At 46.3% G+C, this 27461-nt stretch overlaps 2 protein-coding genes across 2 annotated transcripts in view; both read right to left on the bottom strand.

Annotated features, from left to right (window-relative positions):
• Nucleotides 1–665: 665 nt before the first annotated feature.
• On the bottom strand, nt 666–7595 carry LOC309354481 (veficolin-1-like). Its single transcript, XM_081884632.1, has 8 exons — nt 7370–7595; nt 5814–5951; nt 5532–5594; nt 5203–5247; nt 4708–4841; nt 3473–3602; nt 1866–2000; nt 666–1615 (listed from the first exon to the last, which is right to left on the bottom strand). The coding sequence occupies exons 1-8, from the start codon at nt 7473–7475 to the stop codon at nt 1365–1367; spliced, it is 1002 nt and encodes a 333-aa protein (XP_081740758.1). The 5' UTR covers nt 7476–7595; the 3' UTR covers nt 666–1364.
• A 1824-nt stretch (nt 7596–9419) lies between these two features.
• Nucleotides 9420–27461, bottom strand: part of LOC309355456 (uncharacterized protein) — a 35766-nt gene continuing 17724 nt past the window's right edge. Inside the window, exons 15-26 of the mRNA XM_081886343.1 lie at nt 26761–26784; nt 23917–25588; nt 22569–22655; nt 19981–20151; nt 19208–19381; nt 17720–17890; nt 15717–15887; nt 14156–14326; nt 13004–13174; nt 11864–12034; nt 11081–11251; nt 9420–9825 (exon numbers count right to left, since the gene is read on the bottom strand). Coding sequence (XP_081742469.1) covers nt 9738–9825; nt 11081–11251; nt 11864–12034; nt 13004–13174; nt 14156–14326; nt 15717–15887; nt 17720–17890; nt 19208–19381; nt 19981–20151; nt 22569–22655; nt 23917–25588; nt 26761–26784 — 3242 coding nt within the window. The 3' untranslated portion in view covers nt 9420–9737. The remainder of the gene's footprint in view (nt 9826–11080; nt 11252–11863; nt 12035–13003; nt 13175–14155; nt 14327–15716; nt 15888–17719; nt 17891–19207; nt 19382–19980; nt 20152–22568; nt 22656–23916; nt 25589–26760; nt 26785–27461) is intronic.

Raw genomic sequence — 27461 nt, 5'->3', positions numbered from 1 at the left:
GCAAGTCTCTCACCCACTGTTTTGGACTAAAACTCCCATCAGCCCTGCTAGCACGATAAAGTGGATCACTCAGGGAGCGGCAATCGCAAATGAATGGATTCCGCAGTATCTCCTGTCAGCATAGCTGTTTGTTTATAGGAACAGCCAGTGCTTTTTTTCTTTAAAAATGTTTAGGGGTACTCTCATTTTCCTACTCATATTGAAATACTGCCCCTCAATGAGGCCAAACTTAGATTCACAAAATGTTTAGGGGTATGCGTCCCCCCAGAAAAAGAAGCACATGGAACAGTTATCTGAATGCAATAGCTCCTTTATGTCATTTTCTAGCTTTGATGTCCATCTGACGTGTGTGGCCCGTGAAAGAATGAAATATGTTGTGTATGTATTTTCCCAATAGCAAAATATTCTAACTGGAATCCTGAGAAATACTGCAATAAAAATTAAGCCTCAAGAGAAGACAGGAGGTTGGTAGGTATTTAGCAACACAAATGTGCTTTTAAAAATGTATAATATAAAAATGTATAATATAAAAATGTGCTTTTAAAAATGAATATTCTAGAAAGGCCCTCATGATTATAATCTCCAGTGCAATGTCAGAGTGATTGTAGAGCTACAGGGGGAAAGAAACCTGGCTGCAAATTGTAAGTAAAAGGCACAAGCCAGTATTAACTGATCAATTAGGAACTCTGCATTGTTCCGGTTTTTATTTGCAAATGTGCTGTTTGCTACAACATTTGGTTCCTTCGTATCTCCCCAACCCCACTCCATTTATCAATGTGCACTGACAAAACTCTATATAAAACCATTATTGATATGACTGTACATATGAAAATGCATCGTTTTGTGATGTGTTGCTTTACCAATGTGCATTGATAAAGCACCCAAGCAACAATAACAAAACAAAACATGGGAACTCTATTCATCCTCATGCCACAGACTAGGAATTTATAAAAATAATGAGAACATTTCACATCATTTTAAAAAAACAGTTGAACCGACATGTAAACTTCTTGTGTGGTGTTCAACACCCCCCAGCGCTGCAGTTCAACATAAGGCTGTTGCTTTATGTGGGGACGTTGTGGGTGTTTCAAAGCAAGCAGCCAGCCACAATTTGTCCATTCGAAATGTTCACTGTGGGATCCTTTCTACCATTCATACAAGGGGAATAAAAGGCGGTCTTATGCAAGTGACAACCAGGTGCTTCATCAGACTGGCTTCTTCCTGTTCAGGCCACTGCAGTGTCCTGTGCTCCAAGGAGGGCCTCTTTGTGTGTTGTATTTTAAAAGCAGATGATTCCGCATTCAGAGATTGCCTTGCCAGGCATGGAATGCAGAAGCAAGTTCCTGAACAGGTGGACACTTCACCTATTGAGGTCTAAATTTCATGTCTGCATATTTGTAAGAATAATGATGCCCCCGCCCAGAATACCAGTTGATGCCGTTAGCATAAGAAGAATGTTCGCCTTTGAGGTACAGGCCGTTCAGGTTGGAAGAGTGGCAGACGCTGTACCACCAGCCCCCCTTGTAAACCACAGAGCAGCTGCCTTTTTCATTGGTATCATTGTCCTTGTCTCGGGTGGAGAAGGCCATGCCCCCGTGTCCTGAGAAAGAATCACCTGAAAGAGAAGAGCAGGGAAAATATCGAATTCACCTCTTTCACATTAACTCTGGGTGCTAAGGCAGTGGAAAAAGGCTGATGCACTGCTAGCACAGACCTGCTAGGTCACATATATAAGTGCCAGAGGAGATGCTCTGCAGGCGGAAGGTCCTCCTAGATTCAATTCCTGGACCTTCAAAAATGCAATATTCGTGTTTTTAGGTCACCTTGAAGCAGATGCCTCAAAGGGAATTCTCTGTATAACTCACCCATGTTGCCATCTAAATAGGAGCCCACTTCCAGTGTGTAGTTGTCCCTCTCACTCAAGACTTTGAAGCTGGTATATGTAGCATAAGTTCTAGTGTCATTGAAGTCCTTCACGTCAATTCGCAATTGTTGTACTCCTAACCCCCAAGGGAATGGAAGAGATCTGAGAGTAAGCATTGGGGTTTTGGGGGTTGTTTTTTTTTTAATTGTGTTTTATAAACAAGAATAATGTTATACAAATAAGTCTACCAAGTTTTCTTATGTCATTTGTATATCACAAAAAATTGCATAATAAAGGTGGAAAAATATCTACGACATAAGTTTCATTATTAGTGGGCAATGTATAAGTTCTTGGTTTAAACAATTAGGAGGAGGAGGAGGAGGAGGAGGAGGAGGAGGAAGAAGAAGAAGAAGAAGAGGAGGAGGAGGAAAGGGGGGAAGAGGAGTGGCGAGTGGGATGGGGTTGGGTGGTTATGCTTCTATTATTCTACTTAGTGTGTGAGAGGGGTTGTGTCATTGTTGACAAGAGAAAGCCTTTAACACGTCTACAGCTACAATGAAGACCAGCAGCTTTTGCTCCAGGCTGTGGCAGCTGGTGGTGTGGAAGGCAGAGCCATAGTTCTGGTTTTGTAAGGACACTTAAGCAATGCAGTACAATTACTTAGCTACTCAACAGATGTGGCTGTCCCAAGAATGGAAATTTCACAAGCATCGGGAGCCAGCTTCAGGCATAGAAGTGATCATGCACTACTGCAATGAAACAATTCCCAACACCCTTTCACAGAAGCAAACTGTTGACGAGGTTCAGAAAAAAGTAACAGGGCTTTGTGAATCAACACAAGAAACTTCAACTTGCCCTGTAGGAAATTGGCAACCAGTGTGTTTCTCTTAGGAAAGGAGTAACATGTTGCCAGTAACCTGCTCTTGTGAACAGTCTGGCCACTGCATTCTACACTAGATACAAGGGGAGCCCCACATAAAACATGCTGCAGTAGTCAAGTCTTGACGTTACCAATGCATGGGCCACCATAGCCAGGCTATCCCAGTCTAGGAATGGTCACAGCTGGTAGAAGGCCACATGAATCACTTCACCATCTAGATCAAAGATGGATGGAGGAGTACCCCTTGAGCTGAAAATCTGCTCCTTCAGAACAGGCAGTTACCTACCGCCTAGACACAGGAACCACTCACCTACAAGACCTCAGCCTTTGCAGGATTCAAGCTCAATTTACTGACCCTCATCCAGTCAAGCATTGCATCCAGTCAAGCATTGCATCCAGGGATTGCACATGTAATGAAGCTGGGTATCATCAGTGTATGACACCTTGCTCCAAAACTCCCAGTGATTGGCTTAATATAGATGTTGAATAGCACTGGGAATAAAATAGTGCCCTGTGGGATTCCACAGCATACACACCAAGGACACTCTTCCAATGATATGCTCTAGACATGACCCTGCAGCTATTTATCCCAATGTAAAAACTTCACAGGTCCGACTCTGGTGGAGCTTTCAATAACTGATTCCACACCTTTCTCCATTATTCATTTTAAATCCCCAAGCTTTCCAGTGATGCTCCAGCATCAGACAGAAGAGGAAACGTTGGTTTACCAGAGCTTGTAAGAATATGGATTTTATCATTGCCCAGCCAGAACTCTGACGCATGGCTCCCAAAGCCTTTCTTGTAGGACTCCCAGTTACGGTAGAAATCCTCCGACCCATCCTGTCGCCTCTGGAAGACCTGGGGGCAAAGGGAGGTGATATGTCAGTGTCCCAGCTGAAAGACAAGCCCGTTTTCTATTCCCTACAAGTGCTAGGTGCAGAGGCTAAGATGGAGGGGGCCCACTGTGTGCTGTGTGTGCATGAAGTCACGCACGTGACACGCGATGTGCGCAACATCACATATCGCCGGGAGGAGGCTGAGCAGAGCCCGGCATGGGGCAGCTTCAATGGCCAATGGCTCCTCCTCAGATGTGCTCAGGAGGAGGCCGACACCTAAGCCGCGCCATGCTAGGCTCTGCGCTCTGCCTCCTTCAACATGGAGGGGCCCATCCCCATCCTAGCAAATATTAAGGGGGCCGAAGACACCTCAGCCCCATAGAGTTGGCGCACCTGGTTGGGTGGGCTCTTTTAGGCAGACTGATTGGTTTCAGAACAGGCCTCACAATATAAAGATGTATCCCTGCTGACTCTTCCTCAGTCTAACATATCTCAACAGGGTGATAAATTAGGGAATGAGGACAATAACCTCATAAAAAAATGAAAATAAATTCTCGCAAGGGCATCAGCAGGGTTTCCACACCATACCTCCTCTACAAAGCACTATAACATGGTAAGGGATAGACTTGCACATGTTCCTTCCTCTGTTGATTCAGATTAATAGTTTTGCATTCAGCTTGCACCACATGTCCTTTCAGAAAGCACAGGACAAGCGGAAAACCTTTTAGACCCATGTTTTTTAAGCAAAGGATTGTGGAAGTGTGGACAAGCCATAAATAGCAAAATATCCTCCATTCCCCTACAGAAGACCCTTGGACAACACCTCCTCTGAGCTCTGCAGAAGCCAGCAAACAAGGGAAGGCAGCTCCTCCTGCTGCTTCCTCTCTCTAGTCTACTGTTTATGAGCATGCATGTGCAGAAAGCATGTGGGGCTGCCTTTGCTTTGCTTAGCACCCTGGGCCAAGTCTCTTTTGCTCAGTGAATGAGATGTCTCTGGAGGAAGAAGTTGCCCAAGTGCCTTCCTGGCAGGGGATTTCACTTCTTGAAAAGTGTGCATCATATTGCCTGACACCCTTTTAATAAGCCATAAACAGATGGCTCTTCCTTCTCCATGGGGTAAAGCTCACCAGCCAGCCTCCTCCGTCCGTCTCCATGTCACAGAAGACCACCATTGCTTTCCCTGTGGCAGGATAGATGGTGTACCAGCCACTCAGGGTCTCTCCACGTTCCAGAAGTTCTTTGCAGTCTTTGGCTCCAGCCTCTAGGAGAAATATCAGGGAGGAAAATGCAAAACAGTTCAACCTATCTTCCGTTCTGGAAGTATGTGTGTGATGAGAGCAGCATGGCCCTCTACTGTCTTTATCATGTTTGGTTTTGCACAGAAACCAACAAGATTCTGGGAATACAGAGAAGTTTAATTTGAGCTTCCACCATGGGGTTATTATTTTTTATTAACCAGAGAATTATAATTTCTCATGCGGTAAGTTCACCCTTCCCTATATTATCCTCATGATCTGTGTTCACAGCCATCTTGCATTAGACTGGAAAGGACCGTGAGTTGAACCAAACAAACACAGCTGTACTAGCAAGAGGATGATTAAGATGATGATGATAAGACATACCTTGCGGCTGACAACCAGCAGAAGTGTCCAAACTGCAGTCTTCTCCTGCAGGAAGAGAAAAACAACGTCTGGTGAGGTGAACAAGCTAATAAGAAAGGTGAGAGTGAGAGCAGTTCCAGATTCCATGCTTTTATTTAAGTTTATTTTCCTTTTCCACCAGTGGAGTAGCAGAGGCAAAGGGGGTCACCTTGTTAGCATTGGGGTCTGTTTCTGCTCAAGCACAATGCACAGTGCAGTGTTCACCTGGATCAGCTTTCACCTGTGAATAATCCAAGCTCTTGCATTGCCACACCCCTCCCCTCACAGTGAAGTTATAGATGCAATATTACCTTTGTCTCCTTTGTCTCCCTTGGGTCCAGCTTTCCCAGGCATCCCAGCAACACCTTTCTCACCTGAAAGGGAACAGGTAAGAGATGAAGCCTTTGAAAACAATCAAAACATCTCTAGAAACAGTCTTTCCTGCCCCTAACAGCCCCTCTCCTAGACATGGTGTTTACAATTGCAGAGCATAGCAATGAGCCTCTTCTCCACAGTGATGAGGCTGAATGAGAGCAAATGTTCTCCAGATCTGTCTGGCACAAACTCTGAAGGAGAGATTGGGATCTTCTTACCTGGAGGACCCTGAGGGCCTGGGTCACCCTTAGGCCCAAGTGATCCGCTTGTTCCGGGCACACCTGGTATTCCTGGTATCCCTGGCTGGCCCTGGAAAAAGATCCCGCCTGGTCCACAATGTGATAGGCCCTTCAGCTCTGAAACAGGAAACGTGAGACAGCGTATAAACCTGGGTGAGACAAGACATGTTCCCTGGCATGGGCATATTAAACCAAGAAAGGACTGGAGTGCCAAACATCTTATGTGGTGCAGCAGATAGGACTGCATTTACATGAGGGGAAGGCAGGTTCATATCCTCAGGCACCATCTTCTCATCTTTACCAACCATACAGAGCAGCTGTTGTGAGGATTTTTGAGAAAGTAAAATTACTTTCCTGAGCTGTTGGAAGCGGTTAGGGTTGTTAGAGCTACCATGGGAACCTTTTCTCCTTTATGTATATCTCCATATATCTTAATTTAAATGTGGGCCAATTTAAGAATCCCTGTTAAGTATTTCAGAAAGGACATTGATAATCCCTGGCTTTCTAATGGATATGTGGATGTCTTTGCAGATTCAAGCACAGCCCCACTTGTTTACCTTTTCAAAGGTATACTTAAAATATCTCTGGTAAATATCTTAAAGCTATCAAGTATGAAATCAACCAATTAACTACAGTTTAAAAGGAAAGGCTATCTTATCTTGAAGAGTTTTCTGAAAGACCTGAAGCTAGGTTTTTATGGAATTCAAGACCAATTAGGCACCTGCCCCTTCCACTCTGGCCTCATTCATGAAATTAGTTGTGGCCTGATTGGGAATATCTTGACAAATCTGAACATTTAAATAAAATGCTAGTTGCAGCCAGAAGACAGAGACACATAGAGTGACCAGATGCTGCTTCTTTTTGAGGAACGCCCTTTGTTTCAGAGATCACAACTCAATTTGCCAAATCACTTCTCTCTCCAGCCTTCAAAGATCTCCTCAAGAGCCTCACTCTCCCATCCCCTCCACTGCTTCAAGATTAAACATTATCACATCCCTGTGACTAAAATGTAAGCCCCTGAGTTATACTTTCATATACCCAAACAATTAACTGAGGAAACAGTGCTGGCCTTAACATGTGCCACACAGTGGTCTGATGAGATGCAAAAAATTGGCTCCTTTTCCCATAATAATTGCACAGGAGAACAAACTTAGGCCCAGCTTTCTCATTATAACTCTTCTGCACAACCATTTGAATTTCTATAGCTGTACAATTAACATTTCCTGGACAGCTTACAATAAAAAAAATTAAAAATGCAATATAAAATAGTAATTAAACAAGCAAAAAAATGTCCTTACATCAATTAACATTTCCTGGACAGCTTACAATAAAAAAAATTAAAAATGCAATATAAAATAGTAATTAAACAAGCAAAAAAATGTCCTTACATCATGGCAACATAAAAACAATCTGCAGCCCAGATTAAAATATTTAATAGACTGGATGAATAAAAGGCACCGGCTGCCCCACTGCCTTTTATATGTACTTGTCCAGAAGCAAAGATCACCTCCCACCTCATCCCACTTTGCACTCACGTTCACAGCAGCTGGTTTCTGCCTCCTGTCCAAAGCTTCCTCTCTCCTGCACAGACGCAACCACCAAGAGAGTCAGAGCCAGGCGGAAACCAGTCAAGGCTGTCATCTTGCCTTGCAGAACTTTCTTGGCCGCTCGTCTGGGTGAAACAGAGGTAAGTGGCAGTGGAGGGGCTTATATATATGGCAATCCCAAACAGTTATGTAAACAGGAATGAGGAAATTCTTGCCTTGGGAAAGGGCTTTGCTGAACCCCATTATTGTGCAATATTTGCTTTCACAAGAGTCAGCATAGTTCGTGATATTTAAGATTGTACATTTCTAGACAATGGCTGGAAATCCCTCGATTGCACAATGCCCACCCCCTACTCTGCCCTGATCAGGAAATGTGTATTCGTGCTGAATAATGTGTTCTTTGGAGCCATAATCCCATCACTATCTTGTTTGGCGTGAGGCTTGATCTTGATTTCCTTACTACAGTACATTCATAGAAGTGTCTCCTCCTTCTGCCCATCTCTTTATTTGCTGTATTTTTTGCTCTATAAGGTGCACTTTTTCCCTCCTAAAAAGTAAGGGGAAATGTTTGTGCATCTTATGGAGCGAATGCAGACGGTGCAGCTATCCCATAAGCCAGGACAGCAAGTGGGATCGCTGCGCAGCACTCCCTCTCACTGTTCTAGCTTCTGGCTTAGCCGCGCGAAGCCTCTTCAGGGTAGTGGGGAGCCTTCATCCCGCTGCCGAGGCTTCGCACGGCTATCCCAGAAGTCAGAACAGTGAGAGGGATCGCTGTGCAGCGCTCCCTCTTGCTGTTCTAGCTTCTGGGATAGCCCCTCAGTCCCTTCCCCCACCTCCCGGAAAAGCCCCCAAGAGCCCCGCTCCCTTTAAAGAGCCACGCAGAGCGTGTGTGCGACTCTTGGGGGCTTTTCCCCAAGGAGGGAGAAGGGCAGCCCATCATTGACGGGCTGCCCTTCTGCCTCCTCGGGGAAAAGCCTGCAAGCTAATGAAAGGGAGCACTGAGCAGAACCTGGGATGCATACCGGCTCTGCTCAGCGCTCCCTTTAAAGAATATTTTTTATCTTGCATTCCCCTTCTAAAAACTAGGTGTGTCTTATGGAGTGAAAAATACAGTAATTCCTTTTTTGAATGGCTTTGTAGTGCTGAATGGCCATTCTGGCTGATACTCTGTGCCTCTTCCAAACCTATGATACCATTGTGGCTGGGTTTGGAATGTATAAAAGCAAGCTTACCAAACCAGTTTCTTTGTCTAGGCAGTGGCTTTGGCTGGCTAGTTAAGCACCACATAACCAAAGAAGTTGCTTTGTGCAAAAGGACAAATGGGAGGACCTCCCCCTTCTCACCTAGATGCCAGGTAGGAGAACAATAGCCAGAGTTGTGTGTGAGGAAGCAGACTGGAAGATGGACACACAGACATGCTTGCTCTGTGCTGGACTCAAAGCTGTGATTAATGAAGCAGGATCTTTCCTCTATTCTTCCCTTAGGAGGGCAGATCCCCTCAGGTGACGAGTACAAACCTGCATTTTCATCTTCAGTGGGTTTTTAGGTCCAAAAATGCCTCTTATATGCAATCTAGGTGGGGTGAATCCCAGTCCATGGGACTGGAGCAAGTACTGCTTTATGGTAAAGCCAAAAGCTTGACTGGAGAGGAGACTAATTCTTGCCAGAAATAAAAGCTGGTGAATAGGATTTCTGTCTGTATATTTTTACAGCATGAAGTGAAATGGGGAAGCTGGTCCCCCTTCACAAGAATCTAATGTAAGCAAGATGTAGCTAATGTATGTCGCATCCCGATTCCAGTGTGTTTGGTGTGTGGATAAGACAGAGCATGTATCCTGGTGCACTAAGGCAACCAAGACGTGATAAAATAGAGCAAAGGGTGAAGCTTCAGGCTTTAGAGGGGAAGAAAAACCTAGGAGAAACCAAGGCATACAAATGAAATGTGAAACACAATTAAAAAAAAACAGTTCTGTTGAGAAGAGCAGAATTCATGGAACACTCACATTCACATCAACCAACCAGCAACAGAATAAACAGGTTAACAAACAGGGCAGAAATTTATTATTTGTTCAGCAAACAGTCCTACACTCAGTCCTACACCAGTAAGTAAAACTGGCTGCAGAAACTGGGCAGGGGAGTATTGCGGATGTGTGAAATCCTATAATGGGCAAGAGGTTCTTTTCCTTCCCATTCTGGCTGCTGCTTCAACTCCCGATTCTCAGTCTGGCCTGAAGGTTGGTTTTGTTGCTTCCTTTGAAGCAGGAGATGATGTGGTTCGGCGGAATCTCAGTTCCCAACAGAGCTATCCAGGCACTCCATCCATAACCATTCCTGTCCTCTGTCATCATAGCGGCTCCTATGTGTCTATAACCAGGTCAGGCTTAATCCTTCTCACGCTACTAAGCTCTCTCACTGTGTCTTCAGATAACTCGTCAATATCGAGTCTGTGAATGGAAGAGAAAGAAACAATCTGTTGCCTCCTACACATGGCAACAAAGACTATGCACAACTTATACACACTACAACACTTAAGTGATTTTTCTTTTTAAGGCTGTTTCGAGGTTCCTGCTTCCCACTTTAATATGCAAGATTGCATGGTGGTGCTGAGCATTTCCTGGAGGAGGAACTCGTCTCGTCCCCCGGAATTAGTTTCTAGGGAAGGTTCTGCAGGACAGAAACTGTGACATTTAAACCCGCTGAGGTTGCTAAGAATGATTTCTTAAGACATACTATTCTATTCTAACACACCACTTTCACAGGTATTTGCTAAAATGGCAAATCTTTTTAGCCTCCTGATATACTGTGTACACTCCCCACCCCCCACTCCAATTACATGGAGAGAAAGTCAAAAGTACAGAGATGACTAATGGGCCTTATCAGGCTCCTTACAGTCATTTAAGGTTCCACTGGGCTTTATTCTTCATTCATTTCCTTCCTTATTTAAACAGCTAAATTGCCCATGCATGCAATCACACTTATGCTCACTGGAATTCTATAGGACTCCTTGGTGCTTATCAGAACAAGTCAGGGTTTAAAAAACTCGGTGAAGGAGGTATCTCTAAGTAAGGAGCAGACACCCAGGGTTCAGTGGGAGTGCTTAGATGCAAAAGCCCAAAGCGTGTTTTTAGTGCTTAAGTAACAGATGTATTTGACGATATCAAGTAAATGGGTCTAGTTCAAAGCCTGCGATTCTCATGAAAAGGACCTTCTACAGCATGGAGCAGGAACCTGTGGCTGGACTCCAAATCCCATCAACCAACAGAGCCAATGGCCAGGGGTGATGGGAGTCCAAACATACCTGGAGGGCCACAGGCTCCCCATTCATGATCCACCGGCTTTAATCATTATACTCAGCAGAACAATGCTATACATTCCATTCTCTGTGTACTAATATGTTCCTGGGAACAATCCGCCAACAGTGACTCAGACCTCCACAGGTAAGCCTGCTCCTGTTCTTGACTTCTTTCACAAATGCCACTTAGGCAATTAGGCAATTTCCCCTTGTACCTTGATGTCCCCCTGCCCGGTTCTACTCACAGTTTGATTGTCACACTGGCTCCCTTAGTTCTTCTCCTGCCTTGTTTTATTAACTTTCCCCTTTAAAAGGCAGGGGCATCTCTGCCCCTGGGAGCCTACCTTAGGCAACCACACAGCTCCTCAAATGAACGTTGCACAGCAAGGAAGCTGCCTGCAACTTACTCAATTGCCTCCAGTCCACAGCTTGGGTCTTTCAGTCCTTCACAGAGCATCCTCACTCCGGAATCTCCCAGTTTGTTACCCCCCAGCTTCAGCTTCTTCAGACTCTGGTTGGTGCTGAGAGCAGAGCAGAGATCCCTGCAGGAAGCCGAGGTGAATTCGCAATTCCATAACCTGAAAAAAACCCCAAACACCTAGGATGGGAGGGGCTGCTGACTTGTTCCTTACTTGTAAATACAACTCCACAAAGCATGAGGGTGACAACAGTTTGGGAGAACTTGTGATATATTACAGGCAACCCCCAATTTGTGCCGGGGTTGCATCCCACATCTTCATGCGTGTCACCATTGTTGGTGGAGTGCGCATGAGCCCCCCCGTTACACCCTCTTCCAGGTCTGAAAGTGGTGTGCGCATCTGTGGTCACACACCAAGAGCTGCCTATACTCACAGTGATCCAAATTTCTTAACTAGTCAAATTCATTGCACTTTCCTCATTGTGTTTCAGTGCTGTTACATTTGTTCATAGAACAGAATTTGCTATGAAAAGCTACCTATTGAGAATTTCAGCTTTCAGGCTTTGTTGGGGTTTCAGGGGGGTTGCAAAGAGAAAAGTTACTAGCCCTCACTCCTTGTTGGAAGGAAAAGCTTCATCATATTTCCATGTGCTTCTCACTGTTACCTGTTAAGTACCCGCTGCTCATTTCCTGACAATATTTTTGTTTTTGAAAAACTGAATTATTCAAAAACAGATTTAAAAAACTGTAGATAGGAAGATTTCTTACTTACGACAAAACCTGAAGCTTGCAGCCTGGGTGTTTCAGAGCCTCACACAGCAGCCTCATTCCTGAATCTCCCAATGGATTGTTCCATAAATCAATGTCTTCCAGCATCTGGTTTGTGCTGAGGGCAGAACAGATCTCTCCCCAACCTGCTGCTGTGATTTCAGTGCTACACAAGCTGCAGGACACAAGTGCACCTCGTGTGACCATGGGTTTCGGGAGGGGTAGAAGAGGGAGCCCCTGTGGTTTATGGTGAGACCACCAAGACTGAATTGGGTGGGTGGAGGGAGTTTCCTTGGGAAAGACACCAAAAGGGCAGGAGATATTGGGCAGCTTTTAACTAAGAAGTCCTGCTGGTGCAATGCACCCTTCTCCTCTCTCCTCGCCTGGCACTCCCTCTGCAACATCCCCTCCCCACCCCAAATTGGCTCAAGGAGAAGTTAAGAGAGCCCCCAGACCAGGGTGTGGAGGAAGAAGAAGGGGATCAGTCCATCTGGGAGGCTGAAATGTGATTTCCACAGCGCTGTGTTGAATGCCTCCATGTATCGTTGTGGTGGGATGGACCGTAGATTGGAGGTGGGAGGGGAGGAATGGGGTGGGCAAGGGAAGAGGTAAAGTCCGCTTAGAGGGATGGAAAACACAGGAGAAATTAGCCTGGAGTGGGGAAGGGCCTCCTTTGGCTAGGGCATGTGTACTTTTGCAATTATGAAAATGCACATATAAAGACATATAAAAATGAAAACAAGAGAGAGAGTGGTATGAATGGATGGATGGATAAGGGAGGGATTCCCCTCATGAAAACTACTGTATTTAGCGCTCTATAAGACGCACCAGGCCATAAGACGCACCTATTTTTTGGAGGAGGAAAACAAGAACAAAAATATTCTGAATCCCAGAAGCTGGAACAGCAAGAGGGAGCGCTGCACAGCAATCCCTCTTGCTGTTCTGGCTTCTGGGATATCTGCAGAGCCTGCATTCGCTCCATAAGACACACACACAATTCCCCTTACTTTTTAGGAGGAAAAAAGTGTGTCTTATAGAGCGAAAAATATGGTAGATTGCTCCCTCATATGCAACAGAACACAATTCCGGACCCACAAGCACTGTGCTCATGATCTGAACCTAAAGGAACAGAGTTCTTCCTTACCACAATTTCTGCAACGGGCACTCTGGATGTTTCAGTCCCTCACACAGCAGCTGCACCCCGGAATCCCCAAGCTGGTTACCTCCCAGGAAAAGTTCGGTCAGCGTCTGGTTGCTGCTGAGGACGGAGGCAAGATCTGCACAGCAGGCAGCAGTGAGATCACAATTGTACAAGCTGCAGGAGAAAAAAAAATTGGCTGTGTTATGTTCACACGAAAGCTAGAAGAGTCCCTCTGCATTCCTCCATCCCGTTTGCAAGTTTGTACCGCATCTAATCACTCTGTAGAACTGGATTCCGGCAGGGCATGGAAGAACAGGGTTTTAAGGGGATGGCTTGAAGTGTAAAGACCCTTCTCCCGTTTCTTCAGATCACCTCGCAACTTTCTTCAAATACAAACAATTCCTGTCACATGCAGCAATATCCTGCAGCCCCTACGTAACAAACTGGATGACAAGGGCTTTCTTGGTCATGCCTCAGCTGACAGTAGCTGCTACTGAACCCATTCAATGAGCAAAAATGGGCTTCTATGTTCCTCAAAGAGTTTCCTGGAGGTGCAGAAACTTCTCACCCTGAAACTCAGGCAGAGAAGATGTGTAGTGACACTCTCAGTCAGGGGTAGGCAACCTAAGGCCCGGGGGCCGGATGTGGCCCAATTGCCTTCTCAATCCAGCCTGCAGAAGGTCCAAGAATCAGCATGTTTTTACATGAGTAGAATGTGTCCTTTTATTTAAAATGCATCTCTGGGTTATTTGTGGGAGATAGAATTTGTTCTTATTTTTTTTCTTCCAAAATGTAGTCCGGCCCACCACATGGTCTGAGGGACGGTGGACGGCTGAAAAGGTTGCTGACCCCTACTCTCAGCACTTGATGGCAGGAAATGTAAGCCAATTTTTTTGGTTGGGGTGGGGGTGAGGGGCAACCTGTTACTACCCTATGAATAGTTAAGGTGAAGGAATCAAAATTTAGGAAGGGATCTTGGAATACTGTGATTCCAAACAGAAACAAGTGATGCCTCAACAGGCTTGACTGTACAAAGTCGGTCTGGCTCCTGCTTGGAGTGCAGCATTTCTGGATCCCTTCACTCTCATGGGGGGGTGGGCAACCTGGGCTCCAAAGATGCTATCCAACCCCAGAGGGATCCAGCCAATTACTTGCTTGAGGAGCTGCAGCTTGCAGTGTGGATGCTTGAGACCTCTGCACAGAAGCTTCACCCCTGGATCTCGAAGCTCGTTACATTCCACCACCAGCTCTGTCAGAGTCTGTCTGACTGCGAGGGCAGAAGAGAGATCTTCACAAGAAGCAGCTGTAATATTACATCGGGCCAGCCTGTGTGAGAAAGAAAATATGAAAGAAAGACCTCTCCTGTTTATGTTTTCCTCCACAAACAGCTTCTGCTTGCTAGAAAACCCTGAAGCCTTTATTCCTAGCCACTGTCAGGATGAAGGAGTCTTGAAGGACTCAAAGTAACATTGCAGCTGTGCAGGCACTCTGAGGAAGGATTTTGGTTTGCATATGCGGTTTTGGTTCACTCACAAGCACACAGCTTGCTCCTATTCACACCCCTCTGTGTGGTCTCAATAGTCAATTAAAACTGGCCAGACTTTGTTGTCTATTTCATGTTTCCAGGCCTGTCCTTCCAAATGCATGAGAAAGTTTATCTTTCATGTTCCTAAGAGCCAACACTCACCTCTGGGTCTTTTTCAACTATCTGACTCTACCTTCATTCCTGTGCTGCTGAATGGTGCAGAGGTACATGGGACCCACCTGGTGAAAGGGGATGGCAGCTTACATCAAGGGTGATGAACCGCTGGCTCTCTAGATGCTGCTGAACTACAACTCCCATCAGGCCCAGCAAACACGGCAAGGATGATGGGACTTGTAGTTCAGCAAGGATAGTTCCCTCCCTTCGACATAGAGCTAGGGCCCTTCCCTGCCCCAAGGCAAGTGCAGCAGCAATCAGTTCTGCTCAGAAAACCTAGATTCCCTTCAGGTTTTCATGTGGATCACCTTGTGCCATGTGTGCTGGGTTTGTGTGTACGAATCCCACTCTGTATGTGATGCAAAGGCTCTCAGAGCAACTCTGCCTTCTTCCTATGGTCACAGTCCTGCTGCCAGATGTTTTAGGAGGGGTAGGAAATCAAGAGCAACAAGCAGGTGAAAAGTGGTTGGCTCTGCTGGTCCATCCCCATTTGTGGGTGGGTGGAGAAAGAAGACAAGCATGTCAGTAAGCACAACAGATCCATGATGAGAAACCTGCAGGGAGACTACAGTGCCCATGACAAAGTGTGGCTCCCTAGAAGTGACAGAAATGGCTGAGAGATCTGCAAAGCCAGCTGGATTAGCCACAGAGAGCAAGCAGTGTCTCTGTAGGCCCTCGGGAGTGCTGGGTCATGATCCATTTCCCCTCCTCCTTACCTTCAGGTTATTCCTCTCTTCGCCCTACATTCCTTCCTTTGCCTTTCCTCTTCTGCTATGTTTATCAAGCAACATATGGGGGGAACTATGTTCATATTCTTTCTGATATTTTAAAGTATACAGCTATTTGTTCCTGCATGCAAATATATTAACCCTCTCCCCAATATGCTGGATCAAGGATGCTGTAGTTGTGCAAAAGGGAATCACCTCTTTTCATTTCCCTTGAGAGCAGACATTTCTTTGTATTCTGCAATACACCAAATCACGGAACCCCACAGCACAAATCCCAGCCGCTGCTCACCTCAGTTTTTGCAGCTTGCAGCTGGGCTGCTTCAGCCCCTCACAGAGCAGCCTCACTCCAGCATCTTCCAGTCCATTATATTCTAGTGCCAGTTCTGTCAATGTCTGGCTGGTGCTGAGAATGGAGCTGAAATCCCCACAACAGGCAGGGCTGAGCTCATTTGTGTCCAGTCTGCAAGAGAAAACAAACAGATCCAACAAGTGCAAACATGGCTCACTCACTCCTACAGGCCCCTTCTATTTCACCCTCTGATATGAAGAAGATACATTATTGTGAATTGTTGTTGTGAAATGAAACAACAGCCCTTCCACTCTAAATCACGGTGATAACGTCAGTGAATTTCTTCACTTTACAGCTGACGCTGCCTATAATTGATGGGTGATGAAAGGAAGGCTGTCTGCCTCTACAGCTGAGCTGCATGTATACCGTGATCTGTGGATGGTTCTGATGTAAGAACTCAGGTTGGGACCCTTCAGCCAGGGCGTCACCTATAACATGATAGTCACTGCAGCAAAGGCTGGGCACATGCTCCCATTTACTCTGTGTCCAGTTAGCTGCAACCCACGATCCATATCTACGCTGCAGCGATCCTATTAAAGGCTGTGTTTTGATGCATTTCCTCCCAAATCAGCTTCAACACGACTTGAGAAAAAGAGCCACCTTGCTGTGCTTTAAGATGGTTAAGGTGTACCCAGCCAAAGCCTCACTCTCCCTGTCCTCATCCATCACTGAGTTCTCGGCTCTGGTGCCAGAGAATTCTTTTAGGCATGTGAGAATTTATTTTGTCATGGAGATAATAGTAAAGGTAAAGGGACCCCTGACCGTTAGGTCCAGTCACGAACGCCTCTGGGGTTGTGGCGCTCATCTCGCTTTACTGGCCAAGGAAGCCGACATTTGTCCGCAGACAGTTTATCCGGGTCATGTGGCCAGCATGACTAAGCTGCTTCTGGATAACCAGAACAGTGCACGGAAACGCCGTTTATCTTCCTGCTGGAGCGGTACCTATTTATCTACTTGCACTTTGACATGCTTTCGAACTGCTAGGTTGGCAGGAGCTGGGACCGAAGAAAGGGAGTTCACCTTCGGATCAGCAAGCCCAAGGCTCAGTGGTTTAGACCACAGCGCTACCCACATCCCTCATGGAGGTGATAAGACCACAGCGATAAAGGAGAAAGGGTGAGGATTCCTGATATGGAGAGCTGGTTTGGACATTCAGCTCACCTCCATCTGACCTCATCACATACATGCCCTCCAAGGCACGGGTGGGGAACTGGCTCTGGCCAGGGAGCAGGATCCCATGCTGCTCCATCCCCACCCCAAAGGGTCAACCACCTGTCAGTCACCTGCTGTCAACAGAGTCCTCCTTTGCAGCCCTGATTGTTCAAACTGTACCTGCAAAGGTAGGCTTTTCCTTTGCTGCCAGAAAGTGCTAAATTCTGCCAGCGGCTAGAAATGAAGAAGCAGGAATGTGCTCCTGAGTCTCCCTTTTCAAACTGGCCAGTTCCGTGCCTGGTGTTATATATGGGATGGAGGAAACACCCGTGAGCCAGATGTTCACACACGGATTTTGCAATTGCAAGAGGTTTAGAAGAGGAGTCGAAAACTCTGACACTGAATGCACACCTGAACTTCCTGGTCAATCAAACATTTCCTAATACCTTTATGCAACTGTAGCTGAACAGAAGGTCCTCAATGGAAATTACATGGAGGCCAGTCTGAAGGTCTGTTCCTACAGACTGCTGGTTTACTCTGGTTCTGCTTTGCAGGGAAGAGGAAATAATAAGTGTTTGCGATATTGTCATATTTTCACCCCTCCCTTTCAGAAAGGCAGGGTGGGTTATCCTTTGTTTTATCAAGGAGAAGAAAGGCATGGATGATCCTACAGCTCTATAGAAACCAAGAGACCAGACTATGTTGTCCAGCAGGACCCCTGATCTACCCAGGACTCCTTGAAAGTAAGCTGCCCAAGGACTTCACATGGAAGGAATTTGGCTCCCACTTACAATAAAGTTTGCAGTACGCAGTTTGGATGTTTCAGTCCTTCAGACATCAGCTTCACTCCTGCATCTCCCACTTTGTTACATTCCAGGTTCAGCTTCAACAGAGTCCGGCTGGTACTTAGAACAGGGATGAGTTCCTGACAACTGGCAGCTGAGAGATTGCAGCTGTCCAACCTGCATAGGGAGTGTGTGCAAAATTGTTATTACTTTTGGGGGGGGGCACTTGCTGAGCCTCTGCTTCTTTCATACTTCAAGCTGCAACCAAGATGAGCTGCATCCCATTTGCACTGCAGTACTATCTCTCTCTTCCCCCCGCCATGCCATGTGCCAGAGTGTGGGAACAGTGAAGACTGCAGTCCTCAAGTTTGCTATCCCAAAGGCTTTCCTATCAGCTATTGTGTGCTATTTTCAATAACTGTGATCAATTAATTGCTATCAAAGTTGGGTCTGAGGGCGGCAGTTCACTTTTTTGCCATTATAGTAACACAGCAAAATACACACTTTTTTTTTAATGGACAAATTAATTTGGGAGGGGGGAGTCTTGGGGATCCTACAAAAAAACTTTTGGGATTGCAGCACCACAGTGGGTGATCTGCGAGACTTCTGATTCCTCTTTGTCCCCTTGCAGCCCCCTCCCCAAAATCTGCTCTGGAGGGTTCAGAGCAGAATTTTGGGTGGTTGTGCAGTGCTAAACATGAAAGAGAAACACAGGGCATGAGAAGACATCAACTCATGCCATGGTGATTCTCTTCCTAAATTTAAAAATACAAAGTTCTGAGGCCTCAAACATTCAGTCTTTTAAAAAGTGTGTGTGTGTGTGTGTGTGTGTGTGTGTGTGTGTGTGTGTTGGAGAGGGCCACAAAACATGACCTTGCTTTAGACTACTGCAGGATGATCTGTGTGTGACTGCCCTTGAGGAACGTTCAGAAACCTTTCGTCATTCCCCGAGTTGGTGAGGCTCATTTGACAACAACGAAAAGCTGAGTCTTTAGCGTCACTGGCTGGATCCTATGGAACACCCTGCCAATAAAGATTCAGCAGGCAACTTCTGTGCCAACTTTTAAAAGCCTGCAGGAAACTTTTCTATTCCACCAGGCCTACGCAGGCAATTAAGAGTACATCCCCCCACAATGGTCTGCTGATGTTTTTATTTTATTTTTGACTTTAACTTGCTATGATGTTATTGTTTGGTTTTATTTTGTTGTAAATTCCTATTATATATTTTTATGATACAGCAGTATAATAACTATGTTTTAAAGCAAAATTAAAACTGCAGCTGGTGCAGTTTTGAGCTTACAATTCCACTATTGCCTGATTCACCTTGGCCCCCAGTGTTATTTCTGAGTCCATCTTAAAGTGCTGGCTAAGACCTAAAAAAATTGGATCACCTGCTTGGTAAGACCACCTGCTTATCAAAAAGCACTAGACCTGATCCACCAGCTCTGGGCTTTGGCAGTCTGGTTCTGAAAGGGACAGCATGGTGCTCCTCACCCCAAGCTCTGCAGCTTGCAGTTTGGATGCTTCAACCCCTCACACAGCAGCTGAACTCCTTGATCTCCCAGTAAAGGATTCCAACCCAGTTCCAGCTCTGTCAGCTTCTGACTGGTACTGAAAACAGTGGAAAGGTCTCTGCCAGAAATGGAGGTCAGGCCACAGTCCTTCAGTCTGAAAGGTAAAAAAAGAGGTGAGTGGTTAAAAGAGTCTGAGATCGAGATGACATCATGTGGCTTCTCACCCTTCTTCTAAGACTCACGAAAAAGAAGGTGTGATCCAGCACAGGAGAACCTTGTGTTCTTTTCACTCCTTGGGGAGCATAGATCAAATTAAGCCCACTTGCCTAACTAGGTATAGTGATCGTTGGTTTCACTGAGAATAGTTATGATTTAATTCATTGGGGAACTTAGTAATATCCATTTTCAAACAATGGTGCCTTTAATGTTGAAAGATGCTTTGGACTAAGAGATAAAAGTAAGTCAGATTAAAACTGATTAAAAGCACACACATACAGTATATACACACTTTTCTATATGTGGAGTTCTGGGAAATAGTGGGCCCTTAAGCTTCATGTTCTAGTTTAAAATTTTGAAATCTCTCCAAAACAGTCTTTTGTCCAAGAGGGAAAAATTGTGCTGTGGTTGTTTTTTTAAAACAGCAAAACCCCTGAGTAATTTTGCACACCTGAAGACAACTGACGTCGTGCACCCTCAATGCCTTTATGTTCCACTGGGAATGCTTAGTCAGAAGAAGCTTTTTTTCCAGCTTACCCCAGTTTTTCTAGCATGCAGTTGGGATGACTCAGCCCTTCACATAGCAGCCTGGCTCCTGATTCCTTCAGAATGGCTGCCTGCAAGTCCAGTTCTACCAACTTCTGGCTTGTTGAGAGAACAGTGGAAAGATCTGCACAGCAATCGTCTGTGAGCTGGCATCCGTTAAGCCTGCAAAATGAGACAGAAACAGCTCCATTGGCCAGCTCTTTCCCTGAGTATCCTTTGGATAAATCCTCATAAACATGGCTGATTCTTCTCCATCATCTCAATGATGCAGCAGATGTTGATTACGCACAGGCCACCTCAACGTGTGTAAAACATTCTGCATCTGGAGCTTTTGTTTTTCTCCTGTGTTTTTCCCCTTAGGTGGTTCAAAGCACAACAGCTTTTAATATTCCCACTAAATTAGCAAACTCTTTCTCTGGGATTCACAGAAATGCTCTGGGAAGTTGCCATAGGCAAATGGAAGGCATTTGAGAAACATGCCAGGCTGCGGATATCTGTCCGCCACGCGGGGCGCTCTGCTTCAGGGCGCCCTGTGCGCCGGGCGGCAGGCTGCTATCCGCAGCGTGGGGAGCCCTGTGAGGAACTCCCGCAGGGTTGCCTAGGCTGCGGATGCGTTCCCGAAGCCTGGAGAGCGAGAGGGGTCGGTGCGCACCGACCCCTCTCGCTCTCCAGGCTTCAGCGAATGCCTGCATTCGCCCCACAGGACGCACACAGATTTCCCCTTCATTTTTGGAGGGGGAAAAGTGCGTCCTATATGGCGAAAAATACGGTAATTCTGTCCTGCATGGGAGACTAAGCTGTGGCCCTTTGGATGTTGTTGCCTGGGGTCAGGCTTGCTGGGGCTGATGAGAGCTAAAATCCAGCAATATCCAGTGGGGCCACAGGTTCTCCTCTCCTACTGTACTGAAAACACACAGAGAGATGGACCTTCACATTAACAGCTACCTTGGCATTTGGGGTGTGTTGGCCCACCCAGTGGTGGAGGAAGCCACTCGGGTGTCTGGGGCGGCGTGCCCAGGGGCGGGGCAAGCCACCCATAGGAGTGGGGCGCACCGCAGGGCTCCTAGAGTCTGTCTGCCTCCTCCCACTCAGCCGCCTTACAGCTGGGGGCAGGAAGCGGGCGGATCGTTTGGACAGCATGGAGAGACACGTGGCTCAGGCACGCTGCAGGCCCCGCCTGGCATTTTGTCACCCCCCTCAGTGGTGACACCCGGGGCAGCCCGCACCCACCTCACCCCCTTCCTCTCCCCCTGGGTCCACCTGGTCTTTCCAGTGGCCTTCTCTCCCCTCCTGCCAAGAGAGCAACATTTTTGTCGGGTCTTGCTAGCCAAGCCAAAAAGAGTAGATGACTTTCTGTAGTATTAAAGGTGTGTTGGGTGCTGGAGTGGCTAAGGAAGCACCTTGCTAATGATTTCTGGAGGAAAGGCCAGCGGGGAGCCTGCCAACTTTGCTGCTCCGCAATCAGGGTGCCCCATCAAGAAAGCAATCCCTGGCTGACCTCCCAAGCTTGGAGCCAGAGAATGTATGGGATCTCCATATACTTGTGGGAATTATCTCCACCCACCTTCAAAGTCTAAGGTGGAGAGAAAGAATGATCACTGCTCACACCCACCAGAGGCCTGTGGCACATGAGAATGGAGAAGCCTGACCCTCCTGACATGTGATGACTGACATGTGAAGGAAACTCTGAAACACTTAATTGTTAGTACAGTTGTACCTCGGTCTAAGAACAGTCCTGTTAGCGAACAATTCGGGGAACGAACTCCACAAAACTGGAAGTAGGTGTTCCAGCTAGCAAACTTTGTTCTGAAAGCCAAACGGAAGCCGAACGGTGGAAGGGCACCGGCAGCAGGAGGCCTCTTTAGGGAAAGCGTGCCTCAGTTTAAGAACGCTTTCGGTGTAAGAACGGACTTCTGGGATGAATTAAGTTCGTAAACGGAGGTACCACTGTACCTCGGTTGTCGAGCGGCTTGGCTCCCGAACAAATCAACTCCCGAACGTCGCAAACCCGGAAGTAAGTGTTCCAGTTTGCGAACGTTTTTCAAAAGCTGAATGTCCGACTTGACTTCCACAGCTTCCAATTGAGTGCAGGAAGTTCCTGTAGCCAATCGGAAGCTGTACCTTGGTTTTTGAACAGCTTCAGGAGTTGAATGGACTCCCAGAATGGATTAAGTACCACTGTATTAATTTAAGCTTTCCCTAAAGAGGGGCTGGGTGCAACTCTCACAGAATCATTGAACTGTACAGTTGGAAGGCACCCCAAGGGTCATCTGTGTAGTTCCACCTCACGTAATGCAGGAATCATAAAGCTCAACATACATCTTGCCGACAGATCTGTTTCGCACTTGATCATTTGAATATTGCCAGAGAAAGGAGCTGATGGTGAGATCCGTAGCCTCCCAAAACTTTCATGACCTCAGACATTTCCACTTGCCAGTTATTCAGCAAACCTCTGACAATGTGGGGCTGCCCTGGGACCCATTCAGGCACTGCTGTGGAAGTACCTGAACCTCAATAAGACACACATTAGCTGACTGTGCCAAACAAGTAACAAGGCAGGAAAAACAGCTGTGACTTACTCCAGTTTCCTGATTTTGTTGTTTGGATATTTCAGTGCTTGACAGAGAAGGTAAACTGCTGAACGCTCCTGTGTTTTCTGATCGGGCCTAAAAAGGTAGAAAAGTTCGTTATGTTCTGTTTTCTAATATAAAATGAGCATAATGGACAAAATATGCTTATTGGTTATGGTACCCTTTCTGCTTTGGGAGAGAAAAAAGCAGTTTTAGTGATTGCACTACAAACTTTAAACTGGTTTGAAAGAAGTTTAACTGTCGTTACTTCTTTCCAATAAATGTAGGAAGTTCTAGGTCTGTAAGTGTGGTGATCATTCTTCCTCAGAAAGCCCTAGGCCTTTTACGAAACTGCATTTCCCAAGGTGCTTAGGACAGTTAGCTATACTGGCTGGGGCTGATGGGATTTGGAGTCCAAGAGCAGTAGACCTGAAGGAGCATCTCAGTATACCTGAAGGAGTATACGTGAAGGAGCGTCTCCACCCCCATCATTAAGCCTGAGGTCCTCCTCTGAAGGCCTTCTGGTGGTTCCCTCACTGCAAGATGTGAGGTTACAGGGAACCAGGCAGAGGTGGCGCCTGCCCTGTGGAACATCCTCCCATTAGATGTCGAGGAAATAAACAACTATCTGACTTTTAGAAGACACCTGAAGGCAGCCCAGTTTAGGGAATTTTTTTATGTTTTATTGTGTTTTTAATGTTCTGAGGGACTCGGGTGGTGCTGTGGGTAAAACCTCAGTGCCTAGGACTTGCCGATCGCATGGTCGGCGGTTTGAATCCCCGCGGCGGGGTGAGCTCCCGTCTTCGGTCCCAGCTCCTGCCCACCTAGCAGTTCGAAAGCACCCCCAAGTGCAAGTAGATAAATAGGGACCGCTTTATAGCGGGAAGGTAAACGGTGTTTCCGTGCACTGCACTGGTGCTGGCTCGCCAGAGCAGCTTCGTCACGCTGGCCACGTGACCCGGAAGTGTCTTCGGACAGCGCTGGCTCCCGGCCTCTTAAGCGAGATGAGCACACAACCCCAGAGTTGGACACAACTGGCCCGTACGGGCAGGGGTACCTTTACCTTCAATGTTCTGTTGGGAGCCGCCCAGAGTGGCTGCAGAAACCCAGCCAGATGGGTGGGGTTTTATTTATTTATTATTTATTATCCAGAGGACCCCAGGTACTCACACCCCTGCTCTACAGCTTAGCATAGACATAATCCAGATATAAAGGGGAGAAGAAAGAAGGATCTGCCAAAAAACAGAAAAAAGAAAGCAAAGAGCAGAAGTCTTGGTAATGCATATTATGAGAAGAAAGAAGAGGAATAAAAATCAGCTACAACAGTAATACAGTTAAGAGTTTGGGTCCTACTTACTGACATGGATGACTGAGATGCCCTGGAAGTTCTTCTCCCTCAGGTTCCTTTGACAGAAACAAACATCCGTACAGGCAAAGCGCCTCCAAGTGTAAACAGTTCTGGACACAGAAGGAGAGAACAGCTTGGTCCAGGGGAGTAAATGTCAATCTGTCCATAGTTACTTCAGTCAAATGGTCGAAAGCACATTGGGCAAATTCCTCTTCTTGGGTTGCATACAAATAGTGAAACCTCTCCAGCGGGTGATAATTTGGATAATCTGAATTAATCTGCGTGTCCGTTTTAAACCAATCCAGCAAGTCAGCCTTAATTGCAGGTGAAATTTGCCACCCAAATTGTTCTTTCAGGTATTCCATTATTTCTCTGTTTAATAGGCTAAAGATGAATTGGGCAAATAAGGTCAAATCTCCTGGGTCTTTGCCGCATCCTTCTAGCGAGTGTTCCAGATCTTGCTTCATAGTCTCAGGATCTTTGGGCGTGTCTACCAAAACATAGAACAAGGCCGCAAGAAACTCTTGTACGCTGAGGTGGAGGAACCTATAGAGACCTTCAGAATCAGGGTCTTTCTGAAAAAGAGCAGGAGGAAGAGAACCTAAGTGACCTGAACTTTGCTTCTGGAGTTCTTCGGCCTTGAACAAGGTCTTGTTTTCCCTGATTCCATCAGCAGCCAGTGAGCAGAGCCCTCTCAGATTCCACTGCCCTGAGCTACTGGAGGGAGACTCAGTCAAATGGGAGAGATAAAGTGCATATACCGCAGTGAGTTTTTCAGACACTGGCACTAGATCTTCCTTGCCCCTGTCTAGCTGCTGTTTCATCACAGTGCAGAGGACCCAGCACAAATTGGGGACAAAGGATAGGGCAAAGAGTGCTTCATCCCCTTTAACGTACCTAAGAGCCTGTGTTGCAAATTTTTGATCTCCAAAGACCTTGAGGAAATACTCTTCTTTGCCCTCCTCAGAAAAACCCAAAAGTCTCACACAGCGTTCAGATTGCAGGCAATTCCTGAGGCTTTCCAAAGTGGATGGCCTGGTAGTAATGAGCAGGCAGGCCTCTGGAAGAAGGGCTCTGTGAAATAATGCACTCAAGAGGACTCTCACTGGCTTCTTCTCCCTGGGATCAACGCTCGGGTTGTCTTCCTGGTGTTCGATGGAGCAAGTGAGTTCATGAAAGCCATCAATTATGAAGAGAAGCTTGACAGGGTTTTCTAGGAGTTCCATTATCTCTTCTCTCTCTCTAAGAGCGTCAGGGTCACCGTTTAAAATCAAGTCAGCCAAGTCCGCCTGGCCCTGAACGAGATTCAGTTGCCCACAGCTGAGGTAGAAAAGGTAATCAAATCTCCCGGGAAAGAGTCTTCCAGCTGCCCAACCTAGCAGGATCTTTTTGGCCAAGGCGGTTTTCCCAGTCCCAGCCCCTCCCAGGAGCACCACAGTCTGTGGTCCATCGTTGTCAACCTCAAACAAGGCCTCGGTGGGAACGGCATCCATTTGCTCTGACATGACCCCAGAATGTCTCCATGGTCTGTGCAGTATTTCAGTCTCTCGTCTATCTCCATTTGCAATAATTAGTTGCTCATATTTTTCATTGGGAGGCCCACAGACCCCATGGCTAGCGAGCCTTGTTTCAGGGCTTCGGTATTTCTCTCTAATATGTTCTCTGTATTTCTCCCTGTAATCTAATTCAGACATTTTTTGTCATTAGGCATACTTTACTAATTCTGAAAGAAACTGAGCAAGCATCAATGTGGATTGCAAAAAAAATAATTAAGCTTTTGGTGTATTTGACAGGCTTTCTGAAATATATTTGGCAAAATGCTACAAAAGCTGGGTGAGTTCACGTGGTTTTTTACATGGTTCCTTTCCAGAACCAGCTCCCCGTGCTGGGAAATGTTAACACGTAAACTGATTCACAGAGAAAATACCGTATTTTTTACCCTATAGGACGCACTTTTCCCCCTCCCAAAACGAAGGGGAAATGTGTGTGCGTCCTATGGGGCGAATGCAGGCTTTTGTTGAAGCCTGGAGAGCGAGAGGGGTCAGTGCGCACCGACCCCTCTCACTGTCCAGGCTTCAGGAAGCTATCCGCAAGCCCTGGGGAGCCCAGTGGGAGTTCCCGCCGGGCTCCCTAGGCTTGCGGATAGCAGCCTGTTCTGGGGGCTGGGGTCGGGGGAAGCTTGGGCTTCCCCCGCCCCAGCCCCGGGGGGAATTTTTTTTTTTCTATATTTCCCCCAAAAAATCTAGGCGCGCCCTATGGGCCGGTGCACCCTATAGGGTGAAAAATACAGTATTTTTGACAGAGAAAAGTTCTGTTTGAATTAAGACCTGTGACAGTGGTTTACAAGCTGCAAACCTGTGCACATTTATGTGGGACTAAGTCCCACTGAACTCAGGACTTCTAAGCAATCTCCATAGGCCAGCACTGTACGAAATCCTACTGTACAATATCCTACTTCAGACACCACCCTTGTCTTGCCCCAACACTCCTCCTTTCAGTTGTCCTTAAAAACCCACTTCCTGGAATCCAGAAGAAACTTCCTTATCACATCAAGTAAGATTCTGAATCACAGCAAATGCTCCCATTTTCAGACAAATGGCAGGTTGCCCATAAATTCCCTCCATCTGAAAGCAGAGATGAGCACTGCACCCCAAAGTCGAATTCGACTGGACTTAACTGTCCAGGGGTTCTTTACTTTAAATCCCCCCTATTTTTGCAACTCCAAAATTATCAAAATGACTACAATACTACTCACAATTTGGTTACATCAAAACTCACCAAAGTCCACCTGATTTCAATTAAGCAACCTGAACTAATCTGAACAGGATTGCAAACAAAACGATCCTGGTTTACCTGGCCGCATCGGTGGTGTCATTTATGAACATGAAAGAGAAAACGAGCAAAACCAGGACACTACTTCCCTGGAACACAAAAGGGCAGGGTCACCTGCAATTTCTTCTCAGTCTTAAAATCCAGTACAATCTCTACAGTGCAGACGGCCCTTTGTACGTCATCAGTTTCTGTTTAAGTTTATATGCATTCAGCAACAAGGAAGTATCCCGAGGAAAAGGTGGAGAGAAATGGATTTGTCCTCCGGTTCCGGTAATCTTACACTGAAAGTCCACCATCTGCTGGTGGAAGTCAGTATTAGTGTGACCAGACCAGACCAGAAAAATGGGATAGCCAAAAAATCAAGGTATGTGGCTGCAAAACAACCTGCAAAAGCGCCATGTAATCAATTTTGAGAACCTTTTCATGTAGTGGAAGAGCAGATTTTAGCTTAATATTTTAAATCTGGACAGTGGAAAAGGCTCCCTCACAAGGCGGTGGCCTCTTTTTCCTTGGAAGTTTTAAAGCAGATGTTTGATGGTCAATATCCAGACACCAGTCAAGATCGATTAAATGGTGTTTATTTAAAAGGCATAGCTTGTGGAAACATGCCCTTCGCAGGCAGCGGAGAAATGTTACACTGAACACAGGAAAAACAGCATTCACTTCATACTTCACATGGAAGCAATGCATTGACTATTCAGCCTAGTCAGATTTTCACACAG

The sequence above is a fragment of the Podarcis melisellensis genome (genome assembly GCF_964234715.1).
Source record: "Podarcis melisellensis genome assembly, chromosome: 1".
Classification (NCBI taxonomy): Eukaryota; Metazoa; Chordata; class Lepidosauria; order Squamata; family Lacertidae; genus Podarcis; species Podarcis melisellensis.
Note: the sequence above shows the minus strand (reverse complement) of the source record. Positions and strands in the feature narration are given on the sequence as shown.